At 44.3% G+C, this 14,055-nt stretch overlaps 1 protein-coding gene across 3 annotated transcripts in view; it reads left to right on the top strand.

Moving 5' to 3' along the window:
- The first annotated feature begins 1,176 nt into the window (after positions 1 to 1,176).
- Positions 1,177 to 14,055, top strand: part of GOLGA3 (golgin A3) — a 38,861-nt gene continuing 25,982 nt past the window's right edge. For 2 of the 3 annotated variants that reach the window (XM_087942861.1, XM_087942860.1), the window contains exons 1-7: positions 1,177 to 1,517; positions 3,853 to 4,134; positions 6,545 to 6,657; positions 8,415 to 9,094; positions 11,173 to 11,284; positions 11,824 to 12,130; positions 13,797 to 13,999. In XM_087942861.1, the coding sequence (XP_087798987.1) occupies positions 1,409 to 1,517; positions 3,853 to 4,134; positions 6,545 to 6,657; positions 8,415 to 9,094; positions 11,173 to 11,284; positions 11,824 to 12,130; positions 13,797 to 13,999 (1,806 nt within the window). In that variant the 5' untranslated portion in view covers positions 1,177 to 1,408. The remainder of the gene's footprint in view (positions 1,518 to 3,852; positions 4,135 to 6,544; positions 6,658 to 8,414; positions 9,095 to 11,172; positions 11,285 to 11,823; positions 12,131 to 13,796; positions 14,000 to 14,055) is intronic. The other variant, XM_087942862.1, reaches the window with a different exon arrangement.

Raw genomic sequence — 14,055 nt, 5'->3', positions numbered from 1 at the left:
CGTTGTAACTTGAGACAGTCTCTAAATGAACCGTTGAAGCTTAAGGACTACCTGTCATCTTTATCTCTTTGCTTTCTTCACGCAAAATGAAGCAACCTTAACAGGCCATAGGCCTCTTTTCCCGTCCTCGGTTAGTAAGGCACGCATCTGCAAAAAGAGGTATTTTAATCTCTGCCAAATCCGTAGCCTCGTAAACAAATGCATGGTCCTATAAATCAAACTGCCCCTGTGCTTGTTGGGATAAAATAGTCCGGCTGGCAGTTGCCCTGATGAAAATAAAAGGCAACTGGTAACACGATTAGGAAGTGAAAATAGTTTTTTGTTTCCACTCCCCGCAGGAGCGATCGAAAGGGCCCCGATCCAGCCTGCATCACTCATAGGCAGCCACTTCAAGAAAACCTGGATGAATTCCATGTGTGGCTGAGAGGTCCGTACGCATCCTGCAGGGTTGGATTTGATTTAAATCAAGTCGATGATTTAAATCAACGATTTCAATCCATAGTTTAAAAAAAGGGGGGGGGCTTGATTTAAAATCAACTCCATTTCAATCCTAATTTTTAAAGAGCCACCGTCATCTCTGTCCCCACAGCGACCCCCCTTCCGACCCACGGTTGACTGGCAGACCGTCCCAATATTGCAGAATCTGCAGCCTCATGCTGCACAATTAAAGCTCCATTTCACGCCGAATAAACTAAATTATTAATGGATCTTAAATAGAAAGCTATCTTTAGATAGATTGTTTTTTTTACTCCTTTTATTGTTAAAATAAATTCGATACAAATAAAAAACAATTTGGTTTTAAAAAAAAATAAAAATCTGAATTTTTGGAATTTTTTTTCATTGATTTTTATCCCCCCTGAGTCATCCTGAAATGTTTAGTTTGTGAATTTCCTCTCCCCGAGCTCCTTAGTTTTACCATCCAGGCTGAAGAAAGTCCAAACAAGCTCCCACCCACCCATTATTAAGATGGTGCCAATTACGTAAGGATTGGCACTCGGTGAGATCAGAATTATATGTGGCAGATGTAGGTGATCTCCGGAAAAGAAAAGAAAAAAAAAAAACCCACAAGGAACTATTTTTAAAAAGGAGTGTCGTCCTGTATGTGTGTGTGTGTGTGTTTGTGTCTGTTTATCTCAGCGTTGTGATGTAACCCCAACCATTGTTTGCTTTTCCCTTGCAGCGACTCTTAAATGATTTCCAGAAGTTCTTCAGTCGTCCGTCAAGTGGGCTGGAACTAAACCAAATTGCTTGTGGCTGGGAAGGAATTGGTGCAGAAGCCCCCTAACAATGTGCAGGCTGTTTGGGGGGCTCCTAGCGGTATTGATGGAGAAAAAGTGGACTCTGTAGGTTCGCTTGGAAAGTTTTCCGCCGGGGAAATATTTTCCTTGGACCGTATCTCCCATCAGCCATGGACTCCTCAGTGGTCATTCAGGAAGCCAGCCATGGTAACCTGGGCAGTTCTGAACCCCAACCAGACCCGGAGGTCAAATCGACGATGGAAGGAGAGGATCTTAACTGTAAGCAAGTTTCTTTGGATATGGATTTTTTTTTTTTAATGAGCATTTTTGTTACTGTTGTTGGATTGTAATGGTGGGGAAGGTGAGGAAGAACTTGGACAGAGGAGGTTGTCATTCCAGATGCATTTGGAAGGTTCAAGGCGGTAATTGCTCCTGAATTTCCCTCCTAGTGACTAAGTCAGTGGTATGTCCCAGAGGTGCTTTTTCAAGAGGCAACTGGACTTGCTTGGTTTTTCTTTGAAGGCGTTTTGCTCCTCATCCAAGGAGGCTTCATCAGCTCTCAGGGGTATCTTTCATCATCATCATCATCTTCATTTAATGACTCCATAATCCCTTGCAGGGTGGAGTTTGGGCAACTGGAGCTTGCAGAGTGTTTGAATGGCCAGATGCCTTTCCTGTTACCAGTACGGAGTTTAGTTCAGCAGATATATTCTCGGTGTGTCCAGAGAGAGAGAGAGATATCTGCCTCTACCTAGAATCGAATTCACAGCCTCCTGATTGTGAGGCGAGAGTCACTGTTACCACTCCATGTCTTTCATGGCTAATGCTGTGGAGATATCTACCATTGTCCATGTATTCGTCTATTGCAAAGTAGAAGAGGAAGAAGGTCTTAGAACTGTGTCTAAACTCCAGATGTGGTTCTAAGAAAAAAAAACTTTGTTTTTTCCACCCACTTCTTCTTCCATCCTCCCTTTTTCTCTGGAAAAAGCTGTGGCTGCTCCATCTCTGGAGGTTTTTAAGAAGAGACTGGATAGCCCTTTGTCTGAAATGGTATAGGGTCTCCTGTAGAGCAGGGGGCTGGACTAGAAGACCTCCAGGGTCCCCTCCAGCTCTATTCTGATTCTAATCCTGTTAAATCAGCACTGGATTGGGGTGGGGGGGGCTTTAGTCAGAAAGGTCTCTGTCTTGGAGTTGCATCTTAAAATAACTCAAAGTAATGAGGAGTAGAACGAAGTAGAACAAAGTTGAAAGGGGCCTTGGAGGTCTTCTAGTCCAACCCTCTGCTCAGGCAAGAAGCCCTACACCATTCCAGACCAACGGCTGTCCGGTCTCTTCTTAAAAACCTCCAGTGCTGGAGCGCCCACAACGTCTGGAGCCAGCTTAAATTTTGGCATTTTAAGATTTGAGAGCCACAAATGCCCGCTCTGCCTCCGAAGAGCTGACTCACAACCAGCCAGCCTGAAGAATGACAACCAGGGAGGAGAAAGGGTGGCCTCAGAGCATCTGTTTTTATCAAACCCCTCTGTAATTAAAAGAAGAGCATTAAGGGAGACAGGAAGAACATCTGCCTGAGACAGTCTCCTAACTTATTGCCCATTAAGATGGAGGATACCAAAGCGCATGGATCCGAATTAAGAGAACTCTATTCCCTCTGCCTGGTGAGGTTTTAGAAACATCGGGAAGGAGGGAGAAATAAATTGACTCTCGGACCCAGCGAGGGGAGGGATGTGCTAGACATTATGGTTGATGCATAAAACAAATCTCATCTCCCTGTCCAATACTTCGGAACGTTTCCAGATTTTTATTTGCAAGAGTCGTGTGGTGCAGTGGTTCAAATGCAGTGTGGCAGGCTAATTCTGCCCACTGTCAGCAGTTCGATCCTGACTGGCTGAAAGTTGACTCAGCCTTCCCATCCTTTCGAGGTCGGTAAAATGAGGAGACCCAGATTGTTGGGGGCAAGAGGCTGACTCTGTAAACCACTTAGAGAGGGCTGGAAAGCACTATAAAGCGGTATATAAGTCTAAGTGCTATTGCTCTTCCTTCCTTCCTTCCTTCCTTCCTTCCTTCCTTCCTTCCTTCCTTCCTTCCTTCCTTCCTTCCTCCCTTCCTCCTCCCTCCCTCCCTCCCTCCCTCCCTCCTTCCCTTCCTCCCTTCCTTCCTTCCTCCCTTCCTCCCTCCCTTCCTCCCTCCCTCCCTCCTTCCCTCTCTTCCTTCCAAAGTTGACAGTGGTTAGAGTTTAGTTTTGCAGGCTAACTCTGCCCACACACCAGGAGTTCAGTTGTGACCGGCTCAAGGTTGACTGGGCCTTCCATCTTTCCGAGATCAGTTAGACGAGGACCCAGATTGTTAGGGGCAAGAGGCTGACTCTGTAAACCGCTTAAGAGAGGGCTGTAAAACCCCGTAAAGCGGTATATAAGTCTAAGGGCTATTGCTATAACCGTTAATGTTTTTATTTGTTAAGCTTGCTTTCATCTGCAGTGATGCTTAAAGCGATTTAGAGTATATTGGGTGTTTCTGGGTGTTTGTTCTCTCCGTGGCTTCCTGAGCATAGGAACAGGTAAGAACATGGCACCCATCCTTAACCCCTGTTCTTTTTTTTTTCCCCCCACCCCAGTGTTTCGTGTAAATAACGGCCGAGGGTCAACCGAAGGGGACACCTCAGCCCTCAAGAGCACCCAAGAACCTTGCGCAAACGGACCGACGTCTTACGACCCCGAACAGCCTGTGCCTCTGGGCCCCACCGAAAGCTCCCGGGTGAAAGAACCCGCTTCAGGTGTGCCTGGTTTCCGTGAGCACCTAAAGGCGTCTCGGGGTGATAGTGATGAGAGCTTAACTCTTAGGAAGGACGCCCTGCAGTCTCTCAAACTAAGCCTCCCTTTGCAAGAAACTGAATTGTGTAAGCATCTCTTCACAGTGGAGCCCACCTGTTTCTTTCTCGCTCCGCCTCAAAGAAGTTTTTTTTCCCCTTCCTCTCTTCCTCCTCATCTCCATTTCTCTGCCTCTGCAGAATTTCTTCTGAATGCTGCTGCTTTTGAAGCACGAGCTGATCCTTAACCCCTAAGCACGTCTCACCTTGCCTTTAACGAATTGGCTTGATTTTTTTTTTTTTTTTTAAATGAACCTGGTGGGCTCGGAATCAAGGTTGCCATTTGCTATTTCTCTTAAAATCAAGGTGTTTTCCACCCCCCTCTGATCAATGTGGTTACCAAATTCCATGCCAGGGGTGTCAAACTCAGGGCCCTGGGGCAGTGATGGGATTCAATTTTTTTTTACTATCGGTTCTGTGGGCGTGGCTTGGTGGGCGGTGACATAAGTTACACGCCGGTTGCCAAGCGTCTGAATTTCGATCATGGGACCACAAGGGGGCGGCCTGTAACGGTCGTAAAGTATGAAAAACGATCATGAGTCGCCTTTCCTCAGCGTTGTAACTTTGAACGGTCGCGAAACGGACTGTTGTAAGTCAAGACTCTATATGTGGTCGTTTTCTTAATTGTCGAGACGGATGGTGCTTGGTTTGGGATTTGTCGCTGAGCGGCCACTTGAAGTTCCAAGGGAGCTACTTGGGGGTTACTAAGAACCTAGATTTGACATACAGACAGACAGACAGACAGACAGACAGACAGACACACACACACACATCAGATTTTGTATGCTTGGCAACCGGGCTGCATTTACAGCCCTCTGCAGCGTCCCATGAGGCCACATTTTACTTCTAAGTTGACAATCCTATTTCGATTTTAAACACCCAAACAAGGATGAAAAATTGAGTCACGCTTCTCCGGTGACACCTTGTGTGTCATCCATGGTCATTTCCCCGTGACTCTCGGAGGCTTAAAAAAATTCCAAGGGGGGGAAAAAAATCTGCCAGCAGTCTTCATGCAGATTAGACAGTGGTGCAAAGCTTCCGTTGGGCTGGAAGGGCTTGCTAGACCCTGTTTTGAGCGGAGGGGCAACCATTATTCACAGATTGATCGGTTGAATCTATATAGATATAAAAGCAAAATATCACTCACGCATCATCCCAAAATCTCCAGAACCATAAAGCCTACAAACGTGACATTTGTCACGTATGTTCCTCTTGGCTCCTAGGGGCTCACTAAGAAAGGATTTTTCGAAATGACCATCAGAGCATTAGTATTATCTATATTATTATCATTAACACGCTCTGATGCTAAGGAGTTCTTCTCCCCCTCCCCACCTGAAAAGAAATCTCTTCCAAATGCAAAACACAAGCAGGGGAGAGGAGTTTCAGTTTCACAGCACCAAGCGGCTTTAGTACAGAACAGTTGAGCTAAGCCACGCCCAGGCTCCTTGCTGTCTCCTTGCTGACACAGCAAACACTCTTTCAGTTTCCAAATAGCCCTCAACTCTCTCACACCCTGACAGGACGTTAGCCAGATGAATACCAATGGATGCTGGTAGGCAGAGGCAAAAATTTCCCTCCCTAATTTTCCTCCCCAAAAACTAAGCCTGACCACATAGTTTCATAGCGAAGCACGAGTATCTTTCTAGTCGATGTATTAATTAATGGTCTCCCATCTCATGAATGAGACTTTGGGTGGCTAATCACGCCTTGACAGTTAAAAGTGACGTTAGCAAAGAATAAAACAATGGTTCCTTTGAGGCTTTTGGGGCTACAACCGTCATCTGTCTCACTTGGTCAGCTAGCAAACGAAGACTCCTTCCTGGCTTGAGATTTTTCCAAGATTATGCTTTATTAGAGCAATAAGTGGCTAAGAGAAGTGGAATCTGGTGAATTGGCGTGAAAACTTTACAGCTAACTTTTCCCTTCTCCACCCCCCCCAGCCACTCCCCCCCTGCAATCAGTCAGTGTCCAATTAGCCATGCTTATTTCGTTTTGGGAAAGCAGATGCCTCCTTGCCCGACCCAATGTGGATTCCAAACACACAGACACACACAGAGAAACCTCCTTCCTCCCACATTCCAATTTCCCGTCCCGTTGCAAAGATCGTCAGGCTGACAGGTTGCAAAGCGAGCAGGCTGACAGCGGTGATGGTAATATCCTAATTAAGTTAGTATCCAAAACATTTGGAAAGCATGTGGCTGTCGCTCTCTGGGATCCTGAAGATCCCAGCTCTCTTCTCTGGCTCTCTCCTCATGAAATACCTCGCTCCAGCAAAAATCAAATCCCCTCTTGAGAAATTTTGAACCTCTTTTTTTTTTTTTTTTTAAACCTGGTATCTAAATTTCTGGCGACTTTGCAAAGAGCGCTTCCTGTCTGTCCTACCTCCTTGTTTATTGTTTATTGTCCCCGAGCGACTTAACTTGCTCCTTCTTCCTCGCAGGCTCAGCCGATGCTCCTCTCCCGCTGGAGAAGGAAGAAGTGATCCGACTTCAGGCCCGGAAGCGCTTGGAAGAGCAGCTGAAGCAGTATCGCGTCAAGAGGCATCAGGAGAGAGTAAGTGCCTAGCAAAAAAGATTCCGGAGGTGGGTTGTTTTTTTTTTATTCCTCTGCGTGGTCAGCCAGATGTTGAGGCTGGAACTGGCATTTTTTTGTCCACTGAATTTTGAGTCCTTCCCAAGGATCCCAGAGAAGCACAAGTTGAAGTTTAGGAATTCTTGCAGGATGTCAGCTGTTCTGAGTAAAGCTGCCTCGGGCAATTGACTGATGGGGATTGTGTCAATGCCGCTGGTGTTCAAGTGCTGTAGTTGACCAGTGGTGGTGATGTCAATGCCAGTGGTGCTCGAGATGTTTTGGGATTGCACCCAAGGGACCTATTCCCTATTGGCACTACCTTTGCTTTCTTTTGCCGCAGTGGTTCTAGTTCTGTCTTATCTTTATATTTTGTGATTTTTTTTCTTCAGTTTTCTGCTATCTTTAGGTATTGCCACATCCACTATCCAGACTTTTTTGCCTTTGTAATGGACAATTGTCAAGTCTTGGGGTGTTGTGTGGCAGATGCCTGTCTCTTTGAATTCTAAACTTCCCGGAGCACTTTAGCTTCTTCATTTTCTGTGACTTTATTATGTGGTCCCACCAAGTCTTGCTTGCAGTCAAGTGGTATTTCTTGCATCATCATCATCAACATTTAAATTTAATCTTCAGTTCGATTCACAGTCTGGGATTGATTAAAACTTAAAGAGTTCAAATCCTAACCAAGGACCTAAGAGCTGTTGAGGTCATTTCTAAGTATATATTACTTAAGATTTAATATTCAATTTGGGACTAGTAAAAACTTAATATTATTATTACTATTATTACTATCATCTTTTATTCGTTAAACATGAAACTCAGTCAACTGAACGTTTAAAAATGTATCACAAATATTATTAACTGGTGCTGATGGTTGATATGGGTTGCTGCCAGCATCTTAGGTATCAACCAAGTCTCTTCTTAAAATATACGATGTTCCGAGTAGCCCAGTTTTTTGCACTTCCGCTGGTGTTATTGTAGGAAGCTGCAATTTCTTGATGTATTTTATAAAATTCTTGGACATGGTACTAAGTGCCCCGATGACAGTGGGTGTCACTGTTACATGTTCCATCCATAATCATATCATTTCGATGGCCAGGTCACGATATTGCGTGATTTTTTTCCAGTTCTTTTTCTTCGACTCTGGCATCTCCTGGTACAACGATATTATTATTGTTGTTATTGTTAATCTTTAGTGAGATTCACAGCCTTTGGGGGCTGGTTGGTAGCTCAACAGCTCGAGTCCTAACCAAGGACCTAGGAACCGTTCAGGTAACGTCGGAGGATATAAGCTGTTCCAAGTAGGGTGGTTTTTTTGTAGAATCAGGGTATTCAAGTCTGATAAATTCAGGATTTCCAAATAGCGAGGCAGCCTTTTAAGTATTGCTCCAAGGGCTCCAATTACAATTGGGATAAGACACGATTCTTTTTCCAAAGTTGCTTAACTTCAATTTGTATGTCCCGATACTTTGTGATTTTTTTTCTTGCTGCGTGTCTTCAATTTGTGCATCCCCAGGTATTGCAATGTCTAGTACTACTACTGTTACTATTATTATTATTATTTACTTTATTCATTAAACATGAAACTTAGTCAACTGAACGTTTAAAAATGTATCACAAATATTATTAACTGGCATGATGGTTGATATGGGTGGCTGCCAGAATCCTAGGTATCAACCAAGTATTTTCTTAAAATATACAATGATGATGATTTATTGTTATTACTATTTCTTTTACTCCAGCTGTTTACAGCTAAAAGCCGCCCCTCCAGCACCCTGGATCCTGAGCTGATGTGGAATCCGGAGATCTTACCAAGGGCCAGCACTGTGGCGATGACCAAAGAATACTCCTTTTTGCGAACCAGCGTCCCACGAGGACCGAAAGTGGGCAGCTTGGGCCTCCCAGCTTCCTGGAAAGAGAAAAAAAGTTCCAAATCTTCCCGTACAAGCCGGATTCGGTCGCTGGCAGATTATCGAACGGAAAACCCAGACGGAAGTGCCGGCGGGACCATGCCGGTGGCCGATTGCTCGGGCGGATCTCTGAAGCCGAACTCCAACAGCCTGACCTCGGTGGTGTCTTCCATCAGTCTGAGCCCCGATTCAGACGACCGGCTGGAAGCTTTGTCCTTGACGGGAGACAGCCTGTCAGAGGTGGATGGCAGCGAAGCGGGGATGAGGCTGGACGGCAACGAAAGCGACAGCTCGACCTACAGTAGCGTATCGGGAAGGGGCCTCGCTTCCTTCAGCCCCCGAAGCAAGCCGGGTATGGCCTTCGCCGTCAACGGGCAGGAGGTCCCGTTGGATGCTGTTGGGCAGTTCCCTTCCATCAAGGAGGTATTGCAGGCTGCGGCAACAGAGCAACGGGCTCAAGACCAGGAAGTCAACGGGGAAGCCAGAAGCCGGCGGGACAGTATTTCGAGCAGGTAAAGCTGTTATGGCATCTTCTCCAACTCTGAAGGCTCCAGCTTGGACTCCTTTTGTCCCAAAGGTGCCTTTTCAAAAGGCAACTGGGCTTTGTTTGTTTGTCCTGGAAACAAGGAAAACTCCGTCCTCCTTTCAGTTCTGAACTGAAGAAGCTTCTTGGATGAGAAGATGTTTTTCCTGGAAGATGTTCCATTTCTCATCCAAGAAGCTTCTCCAGTTCAGTTCTTCTCATCCAAGAAGTTTCTTCATTTCAAATTCTTCTCATCCAAGAAGCTTCTTCTTCTCATCCAAGAAGCTTCTTCTTCTCATCCAAGAAGTTTCTTCAATTCAGTTCTTCTCATCCAAGAAGCTTCTTCAATTCAGTTCTTCTCATCCAAGAAGTTTCTTCAATTCAGTTCTTCTCATCCAAGAAGCTTCTTCAATTCAGTTCTTCTCATCCGCAAGAAGCTTCTTCAATTCAGTTCTTCTCATCCAAGAAGCTTCTTCAATTCAGTTCTTCTCATCCAAGAAGCTTCTTCAATTCAGTTCTTCTCATCCAAGAAGCTTCTTCAATTCAGTTCTTCTCATCCAAGAAGCTTCTCCAATTCAGTTCTTCTCATCCAAGAAGAAGCTTGTTCAAATTCTTCTCATCCAAGAAGCTTCTTCAGTTCAAATTATTCTCATCCAAGAAGTTTCTTCAGTTCAAATTCTTCTCATCCAAGAAGTTTCTTCAGTTCAAATTCTTCTCATCCAAGAAGTTTCTTCAGTTCAAATTCTTCTCATCCAAGAAGCTTCTTCAGTTCAAATTCTTCTCATCCAAGAAGTTTCTTCAGTTCAAATTCTTCTCATCCAAGAAGCTTCTTCAGTTCAAATTCTTCTCATCCAAGAAGCTTCTTCAGTTCAAATTCTTCTCATCCAAGAAGCTTCTTCAAATTCTTCTCATCCAAGAAGCTTCTTCAATTCAGTTCTTCTCATCCAAGAAGCTTCTTCAATTCAGTTCTTCTCATCCAAGAAGCTTCTTCAATTCAGTTCTTCTCATCCAAGAAGCTTCTTCAATTCAGTTCTTCTCATCCAAGAAGCTTCTCCAATTCAGTTCTTCTCATCCAAGAAGCTTGTTCAAATTCTTCTCATCCAAGAAGCTTCTTCAGTTCAAATTCTTCTCATCCAAGAAGTTTCTTCAGTTCAAATTCTTCTCATCCAAGAAGCTTCTTCAGTTCAAATTCTTCTCATCCAAGAAGTTTCTTCAGTTCAAATTCTTCTCATCCAAGAAGCTTCTTCAGTTCAAATTCTTCTCATCCAAGAAGCTTCTTCAGTTCAAATTCTTCTCATCCAAGAAGCTTCTTCAAATTCTTCTCATCCAAGAAGCTTCTTCAATTCAGTTCTTCTCATCCAAGAAGCTTCTTCAATTCAGTTCTTCTCATCCAAGAAGCTTCTTCAATTCAGTTCTTCTCATCCAAGAAGCTTCTTCAATTCAGTTCTTCTCATCCAAGAAGCTTCTCCAATTCAGTTCTTCTCATCCAAGAAGCTTGTTCAAATTCTTCTCATCCAAGAAGCTTCTTCAGTTCAAATTCTTCTCATCCAAGAAGTTTCTTCAGTTCAAATTCTTCTCATCCAAGAAGCTTCTTCAGTTCAAATTCTTCTCATCCAAGAAGTTTCTTCAGTTCAAATTCTTCTCATCCAAGAAGCTTCTTCAGTTCAAATTCTTCTCATCCAAGAAGCTTCTTCAGTTCAAATTCTTCTCATCCAAGAAGCTTCTTCAAATTCTTCTCATCCAAGAAGCTTCTTCAATTCAGTTCTTCTCATCCAAGAAGCTTCTTCAATTCAGTTCTTCTCATCCAAGAAGCTTCTTCAATTCAGTTCTTCTCATCCAAGAAGCTTCTTCAGTTCAGAACTGATGGAACATTTATTTGTATCTAGGACAAACAAAGTCCAGTTGCCTTTTGAAAAAGCATCTTTGCGACAACCATGACCTGGATGATGGAGAATCTCCATAGACATCATGGATTCTTGCCTTGCATTTGTTTGATCTGCTAAGGAACATCTTAGTTTTTTTGTAATTGGCATAATTTCACAAAGTGTTTGTTTTGTCTCGCCACAGCATATCCATGGAAAGTTCAGTCACAGGAACCCATGATGAGCTTCTTCAAGTCCTCAAAGAGAAGATGAGGCTCGAAGGACAATTGGAGGCACTGTCATTAGAAGCCAATGAGGTACAAAAGGATCTTCTATTGAAAAACTCATTCTCCAGTGTCAAGAGAAGCATATCACTGCTCCATAGGTTCAAGGATGGGTTATGGAATGTATCGGGTATCTGTGGAAGGTGGGTGGCATTTCAGGTTACTGTTGATAGACCTAGTCTTATCTGCAGATCTCAGAAGTTCTTGAGATGGTAGGATCTTAGACTGGGAAGAGGCCATTTAAGCCACAGGGTTCCATTTGCTTCCAGGTGCAGGAATCCCAATGAAAGCATTCCCAGGAGACCGGAGTTTGGCCTCTGTTCTTCCTAGAGAGTGAATATGAAAATAATATGGGGTGGTTTGTGATCTTGATGGCGGTTGGGGGTTGTTATCTACATCTACCATCCATCTGTAAAAATTCCTTCTGAAGAGGTGCCATGGACAAGAGGTTTGGTCTTGTGTCCAAAACATGGAAGGTATTATAGAAGGTTTTGAAGGCCTACCTCAACCCAGTCTCGATGATGACACCTCTGTCACTGCCTTGTGTTGACACCAGATTTATCTTTGTGTAGGCCCTCAAAGAAAAAGCAGAATTGCAAGCCCAGCTGGCTGCGGTCCAGATGAAACTCCAAACCCTCATGGAACATTCAGAGACCAGCCAGCAGAAACAGGACTCCCTCAATTCAGAGGTGGCTACCTTGAAGCAGTCCTGCTGGGAGCTGGAGCGTGCCATGGCTGAGTTACAAACCACCTTGGAGGCCAAGAATGCTGGCTTGGTTGCTTCCCACAATGACCTGCAGTTGGCGGAAGAACAGTACCAGAGGCTGATGGGGAAGGTGGAGGACTTGCAGAAAAATGTCCTCGGCAAGGATAGCATGGGTGAGTAGGACCAAGCCAAGTGCCTTCAGTGCATCTGCTCTTGCGTGAGGATCCTACAAAGCGTCAAGTCCCAAATAGATTGATTGTAAACCTGACCGCAGGCCGCCTTCTTTGTGAGTCTGTACTGAAGAGAGAAATCAGAAAGATCATAAAATCATTCTGATCCATCCTTGCTTAATTATCATGTCTTTGGTAGGTGGTTGTCAAGATTCCAGCAGTTACCCCAATGACAGCATGAGTCTCGAGCCAAACTTCCAAAACTAAACAGGATTTATTGGGAGTTAACATGTCGGCACTACCTGGGTGTAGCTGACTCAGACATGTAATTCATTGTCATCCTTGATCCTGGTTTTCCCCCCAACCCCTCTGGGTATATCATAATTCATATTCTCCAATGAAACATCTCCAATAGCCAAGAGTCATCAATCATGTTCTCCAGTTAGATTTTTGGGTGGCAGAAACTTCAGTCACCTAGTTACAATCCCTGAAAAACTATGCATGGAATGCACTTTTGATTTCCAAGCTGCCGCACTGCTCTTTCAAACCCCTTTTCCCTCTCTCTTTCTGTTGGCAACTATAAAAACAGCCATAGAAATGTTTTATGAGTTGACAGTGGTAAGATGAAGAACTTTGTCAGGGTTCCAAGTAATACGCCCGTAGTAAGTAGAACTCCGAGGCAACTAGGTTCCTCAAAGAACAGGTTTTATTAGACATATATAAGCGCAGACTGGTGAAAACCGACTCTGAGTTTTCCCACAGTTTTAACCTAATTAAAAGTACTGTAAAAGTTATTCCCCCTTTCCCTGACAGTAAGTCACATGGTCCAATCAAGATGCTGTCTGGTTGCTTGGAAACTTCACTCCTCCTCTTTTCAGCCACCTGTGGGGGAATGTCCTTGGTTCTCAGGGGAAACTATTTTGTTTTGGCTACAAAACCCCAGCTAACTCTATTCCCCTCCTCCCGATCCCTCAGCACCATTGTGGCCCACACTGAAGCCTCCAAGGTGGCCTCAGTCAGGCCAGCTTCAGAGTGGACAGACTTCCTGTGAAGGTCCCAAAGATACCTTCTCCAAAAGGCCACTGAATCTGAGGATGCACATAACCCACCACATGGTCTCAATGATTCTCTGAGATCCTCAGGGAGGGTTGGAAGGATGCTAACAACCGGTTGACTGCAAAACACATAAATCCTTCCATTCCCCACCAGTCAGCTAGACCTGAGGAAGCTTCTTGGATGAGAAGCGAAACGTTTTCAGCGGAGGGAAAAAAAACAAACCAAGAAAGTCCACTGGCCTTTTGGAAAAGGCTTTTTGGGACAACCATGAGATGTGGATGATTGAGAATCTCCATAGACATTTCCAGTGGAGTTAGCTTCATGATCGTGGAGTTATCTTCTAAGAGAAGTCAATTTAAGAGCTTCCTTGTGCTTTGACGGCCTGTTCCATTCCATCAGATGTCGTATGATTTATTTTAAACTTTTCCCCGGCTGTGGTTTTGAAACATACACTCCTTGATTGGCCAAATATTTCATTTCCTCTTCAATTAGCTATCCCGGATTTTTCAAAAGAAGGAATAAATCAGGTCTTCGTTGCTGTTGGGCAGCTACAGACGGAGTTTCCTAACTCTATCCTTCCTTTATTTACATTTTTTTCACCCTGGCCTTTTAGTTCATGATCTCCGGCAGCAGCTCTCCTCATTACAAAGCCAACTCCAGCAAGTGGAGCTGGACCGCACGTCCTTGACCGGTAAGCTGAAGTCATCACAGGCAGAGATCTCATCCCTTCAGAAAGTTCGGCATTGGTACCAACAACAGTTGACTGTGGCTCAACAAGCAAGGATTCGTCTGCAGAGCGATATGGCCAACATAAAGGCAAGCGCAGTTTTCTTTCCTCCTGTTCCCATTCAGTACCCAGACCTCATTTCCCT

The sequence above is a fragment of the Notechis scutatus genome, chromosome 13 (genome assembly GCF_049901735.1).
Source record: "Notechis scutatus isolate UNSWTSFEM ecotype Mainland chromosome 13, rNotScu1.2, whole genome shotgun sequence".
NCBI classification, from domain to species: domain Eukaryota; kingdom Metazoa; phylum Chordata; class Lepidosauria; order Squamata; family Elapidae; genus Notechis; species Notechis scutatus.
This window is presented reverse-complemented; position numbering and strand designations above follow the sequence as displayed.